Source organism: Podarcis cretensis (genome assembly GCF_951804945.1).
Source record: "Podarcis cretensis genome assembly, chromosome: 13".
Taxonomy (NCBI): Eukaryota; Metazoa; Chordata; class Lepidosauria; order Squamata; family Lacertidae; genus Podarcis; species Podarcis cretensis.
The window spans coordinates 13,160,538-13,181,056 of record NC_137182.1 but is presented as its reverse complement, the minus strand read 5'-3'; the positions used below and the strand labels follow the sequence as shown (position 1 = coordinate 13,181,056).

General features: G+C 46.5%; 1 protein-coding gene across 1 annotated transcript in view; it reads left to right on the top strand.

Moving 5' to 3' along the window:
• Positions 1-20,519, top strand: part of POLR1A (RNA polymerase I subunit A) — a 43,765-nt gene that overhangs the window by 20,691 nt on the left and 2,555 nt on the right. The window contains exons 17-32 of the mRNA XM_079949249.1: positions 3,087-3,169; positions 3,266-3,424; positions 4,828-4,926; positions 5,622-5,774; positions 5,983-6,065; positions 7,002-7,167; positions 7,369-7,590; positions 8,633-8,847; positions 10,409-10,576; positions 11,024-11,159; positions 12,768-12,925; positions 13,409-13,544; positions 15,316-15,432; positions 17,228-17,488; positions 18,536-18,736; positions 20,141-20,258. Of these exons, the coding sequence (XP_079805375.1) occupies positions 3,087-3,169; positions 3,266-3,424; positions 4,828-4,926; positions 5,622-5,774; positions 5,983-6,065; positions 7,002-7,167; positions 7,369-7,590; positions 8,633-8,847; positions 10,409-10,576; positions 11,024-11,159; positions 12,768-12,925; positions 13,409-13,544; positions 15,316-15,432; positions 17,228-17,488; positions 18,536-18,736; positions 20,141-20,258 (2,475 nt within the window). The remainder of the gene's footprint in view (positions 1-3,086; positions 3,170-3,265; positions 3,425-4,827; positions 4,927-5,621; positions 5,775-5,982; positions 6,066-7,001; positions 7,168-7,368; positions 7,591-8,632; positions 8,848-10,408; positions 10,577-11,023; positions 11,160-12,767; positions 12,926-13,408; positions 13,545-15,315; positions 15,433-17,227; positions 17,489-18,535; positions 18,737-20,140; positions 20,259-20,519) is intronic.

Sequence of the window (20,519 nt, the reverse complement as noted above, 5' to 3'; positions counted from 1 at the left end):
AGACCAGTGGTCAGGGATGATGGGAATTGTAGTTCAAAAACAGCTGGAGGCCCAAGGTTGGGAAACACTGAAATAGACAATGGAGGATTTGTTTTAATCTGTGGTTTAAGGCAAAGGTGGTGAACCTAAGACCCTCCAGGCCTCTCTATCCAAACCTTGGGACAATTACTCCCCAGGCTTCATCTTTACCCTTTACCCTCTTGGCCAAAACCTTCGATGCAATCAACGCTTCTGGCCTCATCCCCAAAATATGGAAGGAGGCCATTATAGTACCAATTCATAAAAAAGGCTCTCCAACGGAGCCGGAAAACTACCGTAACATCAGCCTCCTTTCGATCGTAGGGAAAATTTATGCCAGCTTTTTGCTGACTAAACTATTGCGATGGGTAGATGAGACTAATCAGATTGGCCACGAACAAGCAGGGTTCAGAACTAAACGCTCTACAACCGATCATGCGATAGTTCTTTATCATCTTGCACGGAAGTACTCCTCTCCTCCCCGGCGCTACCTCTGTGCTGCCTTCTTAGACCTAAAGGCAGCCTTTGACAGCGTTCCTAGAAATATCCTATGGGAGAAACTTGCGAAACAGGGCATTGATAGAAGACTCTTATGGCTTATAAGTCAGCTCCACGAAGATACCCTTGCCAGAGTGAGACTTACTCCTGCGGGCGACCTCACAAATTCGATACCAATAAACAAGGGAGTGCGCCAAGGATGTATATTGGCTCCCTGTCTATTCAACCTATTCATCAGCGACATGCGAGCACCCCTAGTTAACTCTTCTCTAAGTACACACGCGCCTAGACTAGCGGACTACCGCTGCCCACTCCTTTTATATGCGGACGACGCAGTAATTCTATCTTATACACGTGTTGGACTAACCAGAGCTCTGAAGATCTTTGCCACGTATTGTCAACTCAACCAATTAACCATCAACCATGTTAAATCCAAGATTCTGATTTTCTCCAGAAGCCGGAGATTATACGAATGGAAGCTTGGTGGAGCAAAAATAGAGCAAGTTCTAAAATTTCAATACCTAGGAGTTATTTTCCAATACAATTTGGGGTGGAAAGCTCAAATTCAACACCTACTTAACAAGGCCAAAACTCTGTCATATGCGCTCCTCCGATTCTTTTTTTCGGATGGAGCTTTGCATGTTCCCTCGGCCCTAAAGGTGTTCAAGGCAAAAGTGGTTGCCGTGCTTGCTTATGCTGCCCCGCTTTGGGCTGTGATGACAGATCTTGCTCCTCTCGAGACACTGCAAAATCAATTCCTACGTCGGCTCCTAATGCTCCCCCTGTGCGTAAGCAACGCAGCCATGCGGCTAGAATTGAAGATCGCATCCTTAGAAACTTGCCTGTGGAAGCAAGTCTTCAATTATTGGTTATCATTGTGGCATAGACTACCAAACCACTACCTTGTCCAATGCTTATGGCGAGATGAATTCTCTAGCCTTTGGACTAGTAGAATTCATGCCAAACTCCTGAGTTATGGAATCTCCCCTTCAGATTCCCTAAAACTAGACCAAATTACTGCTCAAAGACTGATCCGCCAAAGACTGGATGACATTGATCTACAGCGAAATTATATGCTGGGGGGAGGTGTTTGTTCGCCTCAGAACATTGGTATCACATTAACTTACTGCGTTCCATCATACCTCTCCTCCCTTTCGACTGTTGCCCATAGACTGGCCTTCACCAAAGCGAGATTCAACGTTTTTCCCTCCAACGTCCTGAGACATAGATTCTCAAAGGGCCAAGCCCCCGCCATGTGCGAATGTGATAAGGAGACACCGGAGTCGCTCCAGCACATTATGTTCACTTGCCCCCTGTTCAATGTGCCACGGGCAAATTTGTTGGGATCAACCATACAGAAACTAGAGGGCACCCCACCAAAATTCCACCTTGCCCAAATCTTGCAGGATAAGGACACTCATACGACCCTGAAAGTGGCAAGGTTCTTGGTCGCTGTCCTTACCCAAAAGTGACGCCAAGGAGCACTACAAGCTAACTAAGGCGTAGTATGCCATTCTATCTTATAGTATTTTGTTGTTATAGTGGTGCTTTGGCGGCTGTTTTCCCCACGTGCACAAGTTGTTACTTATGTGTCGTTTTTACCTGTATGGGCCTATGGCCGTAAATAAAATTATTATAAATTATTATATTATATTTACCCTCCCAGCTTTGCACTCAGCTCGAGTGCTTTAGCCTCGGAGCGTGTCCTTGGACATGCCTCTTTTTTAATTGGGTGGAGAGCGCTGTATATTGAAACCTCTTGACTTTCAGCATGAGTGGAACGTAGCATACGGTACGTTCATTGCTTCTTCTGCTTTTGCCCCCCGCCCACCAGTGACATGTCCCTCCCCCTAATATTGCCCCTGAAGAAACGCAGCTTTCAGGCTGTGTCATCCCTGGTTTAGAGGGTTACACTATATAAAAAAGGCTTCCAATAACGACTTCATTCATTATTTGCAGCGTAGTCGTATTTACAGTTCTTCTGCTGTTTAAGTCTTTTGGAAGATTCTGCTCTTTGAACATATTTTGCAAAATTCATAAAAAGGTAGTTGCTTAAATAAAGCAATTGGTAAGCCAAGCAGGGACGCGGGTGGCACTGTGAGTTAAACCACAGAGCCTAGGACTTGCCGATCAGAAGGTCGGCGGTTCAAATCCCCATGATGGGGTGAGCTCCCGTTGCTCGGTCCCTGCTCCTGCCCACCTAGCAGTTCGAAAGCACGTCAAGTGCAAGTCGATAAATAGGTACCGCTCCAGCAGGAAGGTAAAAGGTGTTTCCATGTGCTGCTCTGCCTCTCCAGAAGCGGCTTAGTCATGCTGGCCACATGACCCGGAAGCTATACACCGGCTCCCTCGGCCAATAAAGTGAGATGAGCGCCGCAAACCCAGAGTCGGTCACGACTGGACCTAATGGTCAGGGGTCCCTTTACCTTTACCTTAAGCGAAGCAGAGCAGAAAGTCTGTCTGGGTTTAGCAGAGAAGAGCTTCCTTTCAGGGGAAAAACCCCCTGAAGAAACTGTTGCTGAATCTCAAGTGGGAGAGGGTAAGCTCTCAGTTCTATTTTCTCATTCTAGGAGTTGAAGATATCTTGGTCAAACACCGGGCAGACCACAAGAGGCGCAAGATCATTAAAGAAAGCACCCGGTGTGGTACAAAGGTAAGCTGATACTTTTTTGGGGGGGGGTCTCACTTCCCCAACCGCCTTGCATTGTTATACCTGCCTTGGCCCTTAACACCGCCTTGTTCTTTTCAGGCTGTTCAAGCTGCATTTAACTTGCCTCAAACCTCATTGGATGAGGAAGTCCGAGGGAAGTGGCAAGACGCCCATCTTCACAAAGACCAGAGAGATTTTAACATGGTTGATCTGAAATTCAAAGAGGAAGTCAACCATTACAGCAATGAGATTAACAAGGTTTGCATCAAGCAATTTGAGGTCATCCTAACATAATGTTGGTTCATGTATTGGACTTCTTGTCGTTCCTGTGCAGTCCACAGAAATATAGATATAGATGCTTAAATGTATCTATATATTTGTTTGAGGAACTCAGGGGCACGTAATATACAAGTTCTCCCATTTTATGATTGGAGCAATTACCGTATTTCTCGCTCTATCGGACACACTTTTCCCCCCTCCAAAAATTAAGGGGAAATGTGTGTGCATCCTATAGAGCAAATGTAGGCTGCGTGGCTAAGCCCAAAGCCAGAACAGGGAGACGGAGCGCTGCGCAGTGCTCCGTCTCGCTGTTCTAGCTTGGGGTTACCTTCGCAAAGCCTCCGCAGGGCAGCGGGGTGCCTTCACCTTGCTGCCCTGCGGAGGCTACGAATGCTGTATGAAGGTGGGGGGAGGCTGCAACGCTTCCCCCCATCGCCAGCCCCACAAGCTCGGGGTGCAGTGGGAAGGCGGCACGCTGCCTCTGCGCTGCTCCCCGACCTGGTTTTGAGGCTGGCGGTGGGGGAAAGCAGCGCTTCCTCACGCCAGCCCCAAAGAGCAGGTCAAAAGGAATCCAAAGCCTCCGGAGTCCAGTGGGAACTCTCGCTGGGCTCCGGAGGCTTCGGGTGAACGCACAGAACGCACCTTGTTTAGAGGGGGAGAACAAGAAAAAAAAATCCCCCCTGTTCTCCCCCTCCTGTGGTCGGGTTCGTCCTATAGTCCGGTGCGTCCTGTAGAGCGAAAAATACGGTAAGTGAAGTGGGTTAGGCCCTTGGCTGCCCAGTGGGCCTTATAGATAGCAAGGGGAGTGGGGGACTCAACCTTTCCTTTTTTTTTAAAAAAAAAAAGATATTTATTAAAGTTTCAAAAAAAAAAGATTACAGAATAAGAAAAAGAAGGAAAAAAATGCAGAATACAGAAAAATAAAAACAGTTAAAAACAAATCAATCTTTTCATGTCTTGTCTTTCATTTGCTTGTTTCCCTGACCTCCTCACGCCTCCCTTTTTTTGTATTCCAGTTCAGTTAGTTAATTCAGCAAATCCTTTCCCTCCTTATTTTTATCTTAATCCTTTACCTTGATGTATTATAACTTTGCATTCTCACCTAATAACAATCCATTTTTACATACTCCTTTATAACATTGCTGCTAAAACCACTTAACTTCATTCCAACATCATTCTAACATTCATTAGGGACTCAACCTTTCCTGGTCCTAGTCCAGATTCCTGCCCACTTCACTACACTAGCTCTTGACAGAGTAATTCATACTGCTTTTTCACTAAAGAAATTGTAGTTCCAGTAACAATACGCAGAAATTTCTTGGTAGTGTCGTCCTGGCTTACACAGTGACTTTGTTTCTTCTATTATTCCCCCAAAACTGTAGGTGTGCATGCCTCTTGGACTTCACCGCCGTTTCCCAGAGAATAACTTGCAGCTGATGGTGCAGTCAGGTGCCAAAGGTTCTACTGTGAATACTATGCAGGTAGTATTTTCAGACAGTGCAATTTAGCTGTAAAGTGAGATCAATATACCTTCCACATTGTCCAGACTTCTGAACCAGGAGCGCTGTGTGTAGCCAAGTGATAGCAGTGATTCATTTTGTGACCATTCATTACTACAAATTGTTCTGCTCTGAACATTCTTATTTTAGGACGCCAGTGAAGATTAGCTAGCCACCACTCCTGTCTAGATGTTTTCAGTTTCTCTTGTTGGTATTTAAATGCATAAATATCAGAGAGAAATAACGGGGATCTTTTTAGATTACAGTGGTACCTCGAGTTAAGTACTTAATTCGTTCTGGAGGTCTGTTCTTAACCTGAAACTGTTCTTAACTGAAGCATCACTTTAGCTAATGGGGCCTCCTGCTGCCGCTGCGCCGCCAGAGCACGATTTCTGTTCTCATCCTGAAGCAAAGTTCTTAACCCGAGGTACTATTTTTGGGTTAGCGGAGTCTGTAACCTGAAGCATCTGTAACCCGAGGTACCACTGTATTCTAGTAGGATGAAAACTGCAGGTTACGTGACAGAACTTGAATATAAGGAAAATAATAACAATGCTTTAACTCAACATAATTTTAAAGAGCTATACTTTTATTTGAAGAAGTCAAAGAAGTAAGCTAGTTAATTCTGATCTGATCTTGTGTTTGTATCTCATTGTGTCTCTCTTGGCTTCTTAAAGATTTCTTGCTTGCTGGGCCAGATTGAGTTGGAAGGTCGAAGGCCTCCCTTGATGCCATCTGGCAAATCGTTGCCATGTTTCCAACCTTATGACTTTCCCCCCAGATCAGGGGGGTTTGTGGCTGGCAGATTCCTCACTGGCATTAAACCGCCCGTAAGTTCTTCCGCCTTGACTCTTTTTCTCTGGGCTACATTTCTCTCATGTGATTTAAATGTGCCTTCAAGCTGGCATAATCTAATTCTGTTCTGTTGGATATTGCTTTCTGAAAGGCCAGTTTTAAGCAGAGCCTTACTTAGCGTGCTGCTGCCTGGTTACACGGGGCAAGAGTCCTTTTCTCACAGAGGTTATATTTGTGCTTTAGGAGTACTTCTTCCATTGTATGGCTGGTAGGGAGGGTCTAGTGGACACAGCTGTCAAAACCAGTCGGTCTGGATACCTTCAAAGGTAAAAGCTGCTTTATTACAGTGTTTCTGTTTTTACACTTACCGATGTTACTGCCTCAGTGAGTGGCGTGCAGTGAAATTTTTCATAGGGGATCAGTTAGGGCCAGGGGTGCCAGCTTGCAAGGGCGATTGGAGCGGGGGGCAACATTGCAAACATGAGCATCACACCTCCCTCCCTAAGGCTTTGGGAAGAAGGCACCAGGCCTCTGACAGGATGCTGGAATCCTGCTTCTTCCTTCCCAAAGTCCACTTGGCTTAGGGAAGGTCCAGGAGGGCTCTTGGACCCTGTCAGAGCATCGTGCCTCCCTCCCTAAACCGGGCAGAAGCTTCCTGGGCTTTGGGAAGGTGGCACCAGACTTTAATACTCTAATTTACTGGGTTTGAATCCCTGCGATGGGGTGAGCGCCCATTGCTCGGTCCCAGCTCCTGCCTACCTAGCAGTTCGAAAGCACACCAGTGCAAGTAGATAAATAGGTACCACTGCGGCGGGAAGGCAAATGGCATTTCCGTGTGCTCTGGCTCCCGTCATGGTGTTCCCTTGTGCAAGGATGCTGGCCATATGACCCGGAAAGCTGTCTGTGGACAAACGCCGGCTCCCTTGGCCTGAAAGCGAGATGAGCGCCGCAACCCCAGAGTTGCCTTTGACTGGACTTAACCATCCAGGGGTCCTTTATCTTTTACCTTTACCGGGAACATTTAGTGGACTAGTCCCCCTAGTCCACCACTGTACTGCCTATTTCTAATAAGCAAGGAGCAAACTATTTAGCCGTCTTAAATATAGCCTCTTTCATGTCGGATTGATCGTTAGTGAGCAGGCATTGTGGTGTGCTGGATCCAGCTACTGCATTTCTAAACTTTCTTGGTTGATCTTTTAAAGACACTGACTTCCAGGGTACCCTAACATTCTCCTCCTCTTGTCATGCTAATCTTTGTGCAGGTGTATCATAAAACATTTGGAAGGGCTGATAGTTCACTATGACCTGACTGTGCGAGACAGCGATGGCAGCCTAGTCCAGTTTCTGTATGGAGAAGATGGGCTAGACATCCCCAAGACACAGTTCTTGCATTCAAAGCAGTTCCCTTTCATCATGGATAATCACAAGGTGCCTTCGTTTATTTCCGAACACTTTGGAGTGTATCTTCTTCTAAAAAGGACTTGTTCTGAAAATGGCATGTTGCAGAGTTTTCGGGAGAAATGAAAAATATGTGCAATGGCTGCATAGCGCTGTCTGTCAGAAAAGGCCCTTTCATGGTAAATGACCAGTGTTCCATCCCCATCAACTGCTTTTGTATATATCTTACAGGTGATAGAGAAATCAAAGCATTTGGATGAAGTGTTGCCGAAAATGGACCCCCAGCAAGCAGACAGTCAGTTCAGATCCATCAAGAGATGGCAGAGCAAGCATCAGCAGTCTTTGAGAAGGGAAGGAGGCTTTTTGCTGTTTTCTCAGGAAATGTTGGCTAGTGTAAAAGCACAGATCCCTACAGGAGAACTTGTGAATGGGCGAGATCCTGCAACTCTGCAGGTAATTTTCAATACAGGTGGGGCTTGTCAGCCTAGGAAGGTAGTTCATCTAGGAGAAGGAAAATTGATCTTAAACCTCCAGTGCAGGCTTCCTCAACCTCGGTCCTCCAGATGTTTTTGGCCTACAAATCCCATGATCCCTAGCTAGCAGGACCAGTGGTCAGGGATGATGGGGATTGTAGTCTCAAAACATCTGGAGGGCCGAGGCTGAGGAAGCCTGCTCCAGGGCCTTGCAGGATATCTTTGGAAGAAGAAAAAGGCTAAGGAGTAAACCCTACACAAATCCACAGTGGAATCCCTAAGGTGGTTGGATGGCGTCTTGTATGCCTCCTTATGGCAACTCCTGCAGCCAAGCTGGTGCCAAATGTATTGCTCTGCTTTCCATTGGACCACATCTGCAAGGCCGAGAGGGAGGTCTTGTCATCTGAGCAGCCCAAGACCTCCATACACACTGCCCAGGCTTGCACCCCAGGGAGGTCGCTTCTGTGCTGCTAATGTGGCGGTTTGACTTCACCCCCAGAGGTGCACTCTATTGTCCAGTTGTCTGGGTGGTTTGCAGTTGATTGTAATGATTCGTGAATGCAAAGGTTTGTGTGGTTTATGGTGTTTGTAGTTATAAGGGAAATACCGTATTTTTTGCTCTATAAGACTCACTTTTTCCCTTCTAAAAAGTAAGGGGAAATGTGTGTGCGTCTTATGGAGCGAATGCAGGCTGCACAGCTATCACAGAAGCCAGAACAGCAAGAGGGATCGCTGCGCAATGAAAGCAGCAATCCCTCTTGCTGTTCTAGCTTTCATTGCGCAGCGATCCCTCTTGCTGTTCTGGCTTCTGAGATTCAGAATATCTTTTTTCTTGTTTTCCGCCTCCAAAAACTAGGTGCGTCTTGTGGCCTGGTGCGTCTTATAGAGCGAAAAATACGGTAATTTGCCTCTGTGCCATGTTTTTTTAAAAAAGTGTTCTTTCAAGTGCAGGAAATCTGCGTACAATACTGGGGGGGGGGGGGAGAGACTTATGCTGCCTTTAATTCTGCTACCCATTTCAGTTGTTAAAGATGTGGTATGAATTGAGTGAGAAGAAGCGGAGGAAGTATCAAAAGAAGGCAGCGAAGTGTCCTGATCCTAGCCTTGCTGTCTGGCGGCCAGACATCCATTTCGCATCAGTATCGGAAACATTTGAAAGCGAAGTTGAGAATTTCCTCAGAGAGTGGGACGCTCGGAACAACACGAGCTACAGCAAATCTGAACTTTCTTCTCAGAGGTAGCAATTTTTATTTTAAGGCATATGCAAGCACTGCTGCTTCTGTCTTAGGGTCCAGAATGCCTCGTCTATGTATTTAAGTATCTGTTAAGCAACATCTTAGGTCTCTTCTTATTGTGAAGAGACAATTGATTGCATCACAAAGTTGCTGCAGATTCTGAACAGGTTGTCAACATGTGGCACGCTACAATAGTTTCCCCGTGTGGAGCTGAAATGTCTTTATAATCCTGAAAAAGAGAGCCCAAATCTTCAAGATTAACAGTGTTCTAATTCACAAATAATTCTAATACATTGTTGTGTTGCTTACTTGCCATCCAACACAAACCAGTGGTCTAGGACAGGAGTGAGGAATGCGTATGGCCCTCTGGATGTTTCTGGACTCCAACTCCCATCAGTCCCAACCAGCATGGTTGGCAATTGGGGATGATGGGAGTTGTAGTCCAGCCACATCTGGAGAGTGACAGGTTTCCTATCTCTGGTTTAGGGTTCTCTCTTTGCTGTTTTTACTTGTACAACTGGCTTTTTATCTTCCAAGAATTACTTCTGTAATAGTAACAGAGGAGGCTTTAGGAATCATTAATACTACACTTGCTAGGTAACAGGTGCAGAGAGAGTTAAGACGCTGGCACTGAATCTGATGTGGAGCTGGAGAATTTGTGCGTATTTGAGAGAGGCAAAGAGGGATAGAGGAATGTGCAGCATGATACTCTGTAGGCCTGCTCAGAAGTAAGTCCTCCCAGATTCAATTGCACTTTGTTGTTGTTTAGTCGTGTCCGACTCTTCGTGACCCCATGGACCAGAGCACGCCAGGCACTTCTGTCTTCCACTGCCTCCCGCAGTTTGGTCAAACTCATGCTGGTAGCTACGAGAATACTGTCCAACCATCTTGTACTCTGTCGTCCCCTTCTCCTTGTGCCCTCCATCTTTCCCAACATCAGGGTCTTTTCCAGGGAGTCTTCTCTTCTCATGAGGTGGCCAAAGTATCGGAGCCTCAGCTTCAGGATCTGTCCTTCCAGTGAGCACTCAGGGCTGATTTCCTTCAGAATGGATAGGTTTGATCTTCTTGCAGTCCACGGGACTCTCAAGAGTCTCCTCCAGCACCATAATTCAAAAGCATCCATTCTTTGGCGACCAGCCTTCTTTATGGTCCAGCTTTCACTTCCATACATCACTACTGGTCAATTGCACTTAGTCCTTGGTAATTGTGCATAGGAGTTGTAGTCTAAGGAAGGAGGTGGGATAGATGAAGACAGGAATTGCTATTTGAATGATGCCCCAAGGCCTTTTAAAGCCTTTACGCCAGCACAGGATGTGGTTGGGTGTCATTTTGAGACTGCTTTAGGCATCAAAATCACAGCACCCAGATTATGAAATAGAGGACAGTGAAGGCTATGCTTTTCCAGGGAGTTTTGTTAGAATTGGTTGCCTCCTTGAAAGGTTAGTCTGGTGCAATTTGTCGTTTTGACATTTCTGTTTTATTGTAAGTAACTTCTGAGCACATCTTATACAGAAAGGCAGGATACCAAATTCATAAACCGGCTCCTTACTTGGGTGTCCTCAGGTTAAAAGACTTGCTGCATTTGAAGTGGCAGCAATCGCTCTGTGACCCAGGAGAAGCTGTTGGTCTCCTTGCTGCTCAGAGTATTGGAGAGCCCTCCACGCAGATGACTCTGAACACCTTTCACTTTGCTGGAAGAGGTGAAATGAATGTCACACTTGGTATCCCAAGGTAAGAGAATGTTGTGTTGTCTTGTTTTGTACTATCGCTTAAGACCCTCCTCCAGAATGAGCTTCTCCTAACCTCTTCTCTCTTTAAGCTATGCTGCACTGAATACAGATAGAAAAAGGCAGAGACTTGCCTTATCATGAAAAATTGAATATGTTAATTTTTTTATTCTTGCCATTTTAGTCCCCCCCCCATAACTTTTGTTTTCACTGGGAAATGAAAATAATTGCTTTCATATTTTTTTCACTGCTCTGCCATCTTGAGTAGTTTCTGCCTTCTGGGGAAATTTCAGCCCTTCCCTTCAGTCCCCAGAGGATAGGACCTAGCACAATGCTGAATGTCTATCCCACTTACAAAGAGAGTAGACTTTCAGCAGGTAATAACTCTCTTTTTTAAAAAAAGTCTCTTTAATATCCGTGTGTCTAAACGTTCAATAATTCTTTGCTATAGGTTGCGGGAGATCCTGATGGTGGCTACTGCTAACATTAAAACCCCGATGATGAGTGTTCCTGTACTTAATACCAATAAAGCTCACAAGAAGGTGAAGAGGCTGAAGAAGCAGCTTACCAGAGTATGCTTAGGCGAGGCAAGTCATTCTGTATATGCACTGATTGGTCGTGGAGACACTGTCATGAGCAGAGACTTTGGTAGATGGGGTGAGCAGTGTGTATCTTTGCATCTGAGTCTTAGACCTCCCCTCTCCCTTCCTGAAGCCTTTCCTTTCTGGTACAGCGGTACCTGGGGTTACAGACGCTTCAGGTTACAGGCGCTTCAGGTTACAGACTCCGCTAACCCAGAAATACAGTGGTGCCCCGCAAGACGAATGCCTCGCAAGACGAAAAACCCGCTAGACGAAAGGGTTTTCCGTTTTTCGAGGCGCTTCGCAAAATGAATTTCCCTATGGGCTTGCTGCGCAAGACGAAAATGTCTTGCGAGTCTTGCGATTTTTTTCGCTCCCCCCCCCCTTTTCTAAGCCGCTAATAGCCGCTAAGCCGCTAATAGGGTTGCTTCGCAAGAGGAAAAAACAGCAAGACGAAGAGACTCGCGGAACAGATTCTTTTCGTCTTGCGAGGCACCACTGTAGTACCTCAGGTTAAGAACTTTGCTTCAGGATGAGAACAGAAATCGTGTGGCAGCGGGAGGCCCCATTAGCTAAACTGGTGCTTCAGGTTAAGAACAGTTTCAGGTTAAGAACGGACCTCCGGAACGAATTAAGTACTTAACCCGAGGTACCACTGTATTTTAAAGTAACAAAGGGATCAGATTTGGAGCTGGTTGCAGACCTGAGCATGAGCACTTGATTACTATATAGTGCAGCAAGAGAAGTGGTGTGGTTTTTTCTCTTCCTCCACCCCGTTTTGAAAACTCAGAATGTGTTTTGGATTTTAAAACAACAACATCATCATGGCACATATCCTTCTCCAGTGGACTGTAGAGGAGGTTTTTGGAGAGCAGGAAAGTGAAAATAGTTACTTTTTCCTTCCTCCTGAAGCCATCTTGTAAAGGGCAGGGAGGGAGGTTTCATGGTGTGCAACCCACTAACTGCAGCTGTAAAGGTAAAGGTAAAGGGACGTCTGACCATTAGGTCCAGTCGTGGCCGACTCTGGGGTTGCGGCGCTCATCTCGCTTTATTGGCCGAGGGAGCTTCTGGGTCATGTGGCCAGCATGACTTAAGCCCCTTCTGGCGAAGCAGAGCAGCGCACGGAAATGCCGTTTACCTTCCCGCCAGAGCGGTACCTATTTATCTACTTGTACTTTGACGTGCTTTCAAAATGCTAGGTTGGCAGGAGCAGGGACCGAGCAACGGGAGCTTACCCCGTCGCGGGGATTCGAACCGCCGACCTTCTGATCGACAAGTCCTAGGCTCAGTGGTTTAACCCACAGCGCCACCCGCGTCCCTTAACTGCAGCTGTAGGGCACTTTCTAAATTCTCAAGACAACTGCTTTCTGTGCTATGTGGAAGTTCAGAATCCCAATGGTGCTTCAGATTTGAAAGTCAGCTTTTTTTCGTGTGTGTGTTTTCCTAATGGAACGTTCACATTCTTGAAAATGGAGCAGGCTAAAATTATTTAGAAAAAAACTTCAGTTTAAAAGAAGGGAAACTTCAATTGTACTGGCAGCATGATTGCTTCCATAGGTACAGATAGCTTCCTAATATGGCGTTAGAATTTAGACATTCTTCTTACTGTTTCAGGTTTTGCAAAAATTTGACATTGAAGAGTCTTTGTGTTTGGAGGGGATGGTAAGCAAGCACCGTATCTACACCATCAAATTTAGTTTCTTACCATATGAATGCTACCAGGAAGAGAAATGTGTGAAGCCCAGGGACATACTGCATTTTATGGAGTCGAGGTTAGTCCTTTTGTGTTCTTTCCTTCTCAAGACTTTTATCTTTGGACTGCAGAGATCTTAAACCTCAAAGCTGTACTTTGCTAATTGTTTAAACATGATTAGGCATCAATGAGAAGGAGATTGCTTTCCTTCATTCCAATTTTAGACCAGGCATCGTCTGTACACTCTCACTTGAACTGGATTTTCATATTTCCCCACACACTGGCTACCCCTAGTTCAGGAATTTTTCACTAGCCCTATAACCAGATTCTGCATTATTTGAGGCTACCCTCCTACTTATGAAATGAAAACTATAGGTTTCAGAATTACAATAGCTTTATTAATTTTAATTATAAAAACAACTTGGCAGGGAAATTCCCTTTGAATTTGTCCTCTGACTTGTCTGGTTCCAGAAAGGAAGAATGTCTAGCATTGGTTGCAGTGATGCACAGTCTGGAATCCAATTTGAGGCTTTAATTGTGAATGTATCACTCCTTACCCCAGATTCTTTAAAATCTTGCTTGAAACAATTAAGAGGAAGAGTTCTAAGTTGGCATCTTACAATACTGTGAGCACTCGAAGAGCAATGCAGAGGGACTTAGAAGGTGATGGGGAAGATGGCGTATCCCAAGAAAACCAGGTAAACGTCTAGTCCTCTTGAGTCTACTAATACTGTGAATTCTTGGTAGGCAGGGGTCAGCAACCCACGGCTCCGGAGCCGCATGTGGCTCTTTTACACCTTTGCCGCGGCTCCGGGGCGGATACTAGTGAGGGGAGGAGGCGCATTGTGCGCTCCGACACTCCCCACTGTGGCAGGCGCTGTACTGGCTGTGACGTCACATGGGGGGCGGTGCGTGCATTAGTCACGCACTGTCCCGACGTCACCTTCCCACCCGCCCGCTATATTGTAAGGGGCATGTACGCTGGTCACTGCATTGAAAGGGGGCATGTACGCTGGTCACTGTTTTGAAGGGGAGTGAAGAACACACACACACACAAAAAGGTAACTTGTTAATTTAACGTTTATTTCTATGAGGAGGAGTAATTCTGAGGGGTCAAACAAAGAAATAATAAAAAGTGACAAAAAAGTTATTTTTATAATGACGAGTTTTGCGGCTCCCAGTTTTTTTTTCTTCAGAAACGGGTCCAAGTGGCTCTTTTTGTCTTAAAGGTTGCAGACCCCTGTTGGTAGGCTTTGTAAAAAAATCAACTCATTTTTATTTGCATAGTTTTGCTCCTGCAGTTCATTCTTTCACGTATTACAGTGGTAAACTGCTCTCTTAAGTACGCAGGAGTCATTTGAAGTGTCCAGGAATCATTTGTGTAGACATGTTATACAGTATAAGAATAGTTCCTTCTGACCTTGAATCAAAGTCTTTTTTTTCTTGAGCTTTTCCCCCTTGGAAAGGTTTCATGCTGCTTTTAGCATTCATACAGGCACATATGTTGTACCCAAGGTAAAAACCGATTTAACAAAATGCTGGTCTCGGCATTGCAATTGATGAGAATGACCAGTTGAATTGTTGTGGATTTAAGATTGTTTTCCAGACCTTCGAAGGATCTTAGCTTTACTGCCCTAAGATTCTCCTTGCGGGTCAGCTTCTTCAGGATATTCTACAAAGCAATAGTTACTGCTAGAAAGGCTCTCAATTGCTTCCTGTATGATTCTGTTAAGTCATTAGACTGTTGAAATACTGTATTTTTCGCTCTGTAAGACACACTTTTTCCCTCCTAAAAAGTAAGGGGAAATGTGTGTGCGTCTTATGGAGCGAGTGCAGGCGGGAAAAGCCTGTCACTGACAGGCTGCCCTTCTCCCACCTCGTAGAAAAGCCCGCAAGAGTCGCGCACCCTTTAAAGAGCGTGTGGCTCTTGCTGGCTTTTCCAGGAGGTGGGGGAAGGGACAGAGGGCAGCCCCTCAGTCCCTTCCCCCACCTCCTGGAAAAGCCCCCAAGAGCCACGCTGAGCGTGTGTGTGGCTCTTGGGGGCTTTTCCCCAAGGGAGGGTGACGGGCTGCCTTTCTCCCTCCTCGGGGAAAAGCCCCCAAGAGCCGCACACCGCTCACACGCTCCACGCGGCTTGTGAAAGGAAGCGCTGAGCATAAAGGCTCTGCTCAGCACTCCCTTTTAAAATATTTTTTTTCTTGCATTTCCCCTCTAAAAACTAAAGTGCGTCTTATGGCCGGGTGCGTCTTATGGAGTGAAAAATACAGTAATCTACCTTCTAGACCTTAACAGCACTATCAAGTGTGAAATTAAGGAAGCCTTGCCCAGTGGAAGCTTAGTTCTCTGTGGATGCAGAGTGTCCTTATGCCTAGTATTTCTTTCAAGCCTCTCAGCAACATGACGCAAATAACCCATGTAAAGGTGTGAATCTCGAGGCCATTCCCCCTTGCAGCTTTTCTCTTTGCTTAGGGTGACGATGAAGCTGTAGGTGAGGAAGGAGGAGGTGGAGGTGCTCCTGATGCTGAAACAGGTGAAGGGGATGATGATGCTACAGATGCAAAAAGAAGAGCAAAGCAGGAGGAGGAGGTAATGATATATTGTTAGGTCCCAGTAAAGGTAAGGGGACCCCTGACCATTAGGTCCAGTCGTGGCCGACTCTGGGATTGTGGCGCTCATCTCGCTTTATTGGCCGAGGGAGCCGGCATACAGCTTCCGGGTCATGTGGCCAGCATGACTAAGCCGCTTCTGGCGAACCAGAGCAGCGCACGGAAACGCCGTTTACCTTCCTGCTGGAGTGGTACCTATTTATCTACTTGCACTTGACGTGCTTTCGAACTGCTAGGTTGGCAGGAGCAGGGACCGAGCAACGGGAGCTCACCCTGTCGCAGGGATTCGAACCGCCGACCTTCTGATCGGCAAGTCCTAGGCTCTGTGGTTTAACCCACAGTGCCAACCGCGTCCCTCTTAGGTCCCTGTAGGTTCTGCTTGTTTCAGTAAGAGCCAACTTAGAAAGGCCTTCTGCTCAGGTCAGTTTCTGAAGCAGAAGGAAAGGGAGGTGGGATAAAGGGAAGGGTCGAAATACTTAAGAAGCAGTATTTTGTCCAAGTAATAAATCTGCTTCATTAAACATTTGGTTTGCAGTGTTCTGTAATGAGTATATGTTTTCTAGAGAAGTATATGACTCAAAGCACCTTTATACTGGTTGCCAAATGACAGCCTGTGTAAGTCATGTGTCAGGGGCTCAGGAGCAGAGGCACAGGGGAGAGAGGAAATGGAGAGCGAAGGGGAAGAATCTGAGGGCAGCGTAGGGGAGTATGACAGTGGCACGAGAGATTCCATGAGCTTCTCCAGCGAATCAGAAGATTCCCAGAGGGGGGCGCCGAGGGCCAGGGCAAAGGGGGTCCCGGGGGGATGCACCAGAAGCAAGGGGCCAGCGGGGACTCCCAAAGCAGCAGCGGGAGATCAGGACCAGCTCCCCCACCAGAGCGTAGTGGGGGGGAAGAGTCCCATGTATCAGGGCCAGCATCTCCTCCAGCAGGGAGAGAAGATGAGTCAGGACTGACCACGCCTCTATCAGAGAGTGAGGGAACGGAGGGGAAGTCAGGTCCAGCTAGCCTCCCCGAAGGGGGAAGCAGTGACAGGAGCAGTGTAACGGTCAGGAGGAAGGTTGCCGGCTGGGCGCGCGCGCCAAGTTCAAATGTACAGGCGCGCGGGACAGCAGAAAACCCGGATTGGGAACCAGGTCCTAAAGCCCGCCGGAGGCAGGGGGAAGACTCAGGGGACTCAGCGTCAGAAGAGTCTAGAAAGGGCAAGACCCCAGCGGACAGGCGGACCCAGAGGAGGAAAGAGCAAAGGAAGAGGTGGAGCAAGGCTAGAGTCTTAAACTGGTGTCTGGGGGGAGGAGATTCAGACGAAGCTTCAGCAGTCTAGAGTTTGAGACGTAGAGCTGCGCGCCGCGGCTTTGAAATCGAAACTGAACGTCAATAAAGACTTTTGTATATAACAACGAACTGGCGTTGGTCCTTTGTGAGCTGGGACCTCGGGCAGCTCTGACATCATGTTTTTAAACAAACATGCTTCACCTGCCTGCTTTTACTTTGGAGGGAAAGCATCCATAGGGCCCTGATCCAGAACCTGCTATTGCTCCAGGGGTCTCACAGTTTTTTTCCTTCTGAAAATCACCCCCCGAAGGTGCTGTTTGTTGGTTTTTAAGCAGAAAACTAGTGTGGGGTGCCGGTTGGGATCAGGACACTAAGATCAATGGAAGATTCTTTTCTATGGCCCAATTGAAAGTGAAATTTGAAATTATCCTTGTACATTTCCCCCTCTCTTTTTTTCTTGGTTATGGTTCGCCTCTGACTGAAGTGTATCTTTCTTGCAGGTTGATTATGAGAGCGATGAGGACAACGAGGTAGATGATGATGATATTCCGGATGAGGAAGAGACACAAGGGTTGGATGAGAGGAGCCCAGAGGGAACAGAATCTCAGGATGAGCCTTATGCTCCTTCCTGTAGTCAACAAACTCGAAACAAGAGGAAGAACTTGGATGAATTAGCACAGCAGAGAATTAATGCTGTGCAGGAGAGCAGCGATTCCATAGAGAGTTATGCCTATGACATAAAAAATGAACTGTGGTGTAAGGTAAGGTGGTGGAAGTGTGTGCGTCCAAAAACTGATGTGTTCAAGCTGCGGAACACAAACCATAATGTTGCAGTTGACCTATTTATTTAGTTATTTAGCATTTTAGCCCACTTTATTGCAGAGGCTTTAAAGTGGCTTGCAGATAAGAAAAGGAAAACATTATTTATCAGATACAAACAGATACAGGCATAAAAGCAGCGGATAAAGCTCTAAAAGAAAATGACTAGCTAGTAGAAATCTTATAGTAAAATACCTACACAATATGATAAAATAATAGGAGGGGAAGTGACCATTTGCTTTGTGCAATACAGTGTTCCCACATCAATTTGTGGGGACCTACTGTTGGAATTCAGGCTCGGTCAGAGGTATGTGCCTACATTTGTCACGATTCCAAAAGAGGGTGAATCTCCAGACCTATTTGCTCTGAGATGTTTCAGGAGTGGAAGCCTAAAGGACAGCGGGTCCCAAAGCTCTGCTCACCGACTGTTCTAGCTCATTGGGAGGTTTGTTTTTAAATCACTGTATTAAGAAGTGGGTGTTGTTGTTGTTTAGTCGTTTAGTCGTGTCCGACTCTTCGTGACCCCATGGACCAGAGCACGCCAGGCACTCCCGTCTTCCACTGCCTCCTGCAGTTTGGTCAAACTCATGCTGGTAGCTTCAAGAACACTGCCCAACCATCTCGTCCTCTGTCGTCCCCTTCTCCTTGTGCCCTCCATCTTTCCCAACATCAGGGTCTTTTCCAGGGAGTCTTCTCTTCTCATGAGGTGGCCAAAGTATTGGAGCCTCAGCTTCAGGATCTGTCCTTCCAGTGAGCACTCAGGGCTGATTTCCTTCAGAATGGAGAGGTTTGATCTTCTTGCAGTCCATGGGACTCTCAAGAGTCTCCTCCAGCACCATAATTCAAAAGTATCCATTCTTTGGCGACCAGCCTTCTTTATGGTCCAGCTCTCACTTCCATACATCACTAAAGTGGGTGTTAGGTTTGCTCTTCTCAGTGGATCGAAAAGGCTGCCTTTTAACACTGGATTATATTGTGTCCCCTTCTAGGTCTCACTGAAACTTCCTTTAACGAAGCAGTACTTTGACCTTGCCTCACTTGTGACAACTCTGGCAAACAACACTGTTGTCCAGGAGACAAAAGGGATCACACGGTGTCTCTTAAACGAAACCAGCAATAAGAAAGGAGAGATGGTGCTCACTTTGCAGACTGAAGGAATAAACCTCCCTGAGCTTTTCCGATATGCTGACGTATGTAACGAGGAGCTGTTCTGTGTTTCCTATAGGGTGTCAAAGAAGGAAGGCAATGGGGGAGCCTGTCATGAGAATGGCCTGATATTTTTTTTAAGCTCACCTTGCAGCGTTTTCCTGGTGGCTTGAGAAGCTTATTCAGATCTCGGTCACACCAAAGCGAAGCTGATAATAGTGCCGCTGATTTCAGTGAGAAGTCCCAGCTTTTGCTTTTGAGTAGAGCGTTGTGATTTTGCCATTGTCAAAATAAAACTGCTTTTGACCTATGGCTTCAGTAGCTGTGAGCAGATTTGAGGAAACGTTTCCTTTCGTGTTTGGGCAAAGTGCCCTGGAAATTGAGGTTGCATTTCTAATGCCTGATATTTGCAAAAGCTACCGTCAAAGGATAGTAAGAAGCCACAGAAATTCAGTGGAAAGTGGCTCACACTAGTGGAGAAGGGGAACAGCGCTGTCCATAAGGGGTTCAACCAATATGTGTTAACATATACCGCATTTTTCGCCCTATAGGGCGCACTGGCCCATAGGATGCACCTCTTTGGGGGGGGGAATGAATAAAAAAAAATTATTCCCCCCCCCAGCCGCGGGGCTGGGGCAGGGGAAGCCCGAGCTTCCCCCGACCCCAGCCCCCAGAACAGGCTGCTATCCGCAAGCCTTGCACGCCCGGGGGGAGTTGCCGCCGGGCTTGCAAGGCTTGTGGACACCTGCGCGAAGCACTGGGCATCCTCCAGAGGGCGCCCCGTGCTCTGGGCTGCAGACTGCCGCCCGCAAGCCTTGTGAGCCCGTGGAAACTCCCCCCGGGCGCTCAAGGCTTGCGGACACCTGCGCGAAGCACGGGGCGTCCTCTGAAGGGCGCTCCGGGCTGCAGGCTGCCGCCTGCAAGCCTTGCGAGCCCGCGGAACTCCCGCCGGGTGCACAAGGCTTGTGGATAGCTTCCTGAAGCCTGGAGAGCGAGAGGGGTCGGTGCGCACCGACGCCTCTCGCTCTCCAGGCTTCAGCGAAAGCCTGCATTCGCCCCATAGGACCCACACACATTTCCCCTTCATTTTTGGAGGGGGAAAAGTGCGTCCTATAGGGTGAAAAATACAGTATTTCCTGATTCTTGCTGTGAAGAACTTAAACTGCTTGTAACGGTTTCTGAAATGGAATATGCAAATGATAATTGCAGCAAGTAGGTGTGGTCATGATCAGTCATGCAGTCTGCATCATGCACACCTCTGCCCTAAGAAATTGAGTCACATGCAGTCTGTGTTTGTGTGGTTTTTAATGGGCATGTTTAGAATAAATCCCCCTTCCCCTTGGTCTGTTAAGCTGCTGCATTTTTATTTGCTTTCCAGCAAGCTACATACACATTTCTTGATTAACTTCAAAAAGTAGCTCACCTGTCAACTGTCCCCTCTCTTTTAGATTTTTGACGTGAACCGGCTTTATTGCAATGATATTCATGCGATGGCCAATACCTATGGCATTGAGGCTGCCTTGAAAGTCCTTGAGAAAGAGATTAAAGATGTGTTTGCTGCATATGGTAAGATGGGGTTTAAAAGTTTTATTTATTTTTATTGATACAGCAAGAAAAAAAGAAAAAACACAAATACCAAATTACACACAGGAATAACCATAGACACATCATTTTCTTAACAAACAATAAAACATATATTGGTCTTAACTAAAGACCCAACCTCCCGTCTTATTTCATATTTTGATTTCATATTACTTATTGCCAATACACACTTTTATCATAATTAAACTTTTTCTTAATATATCTAATTTCTTATATCTACCTTGC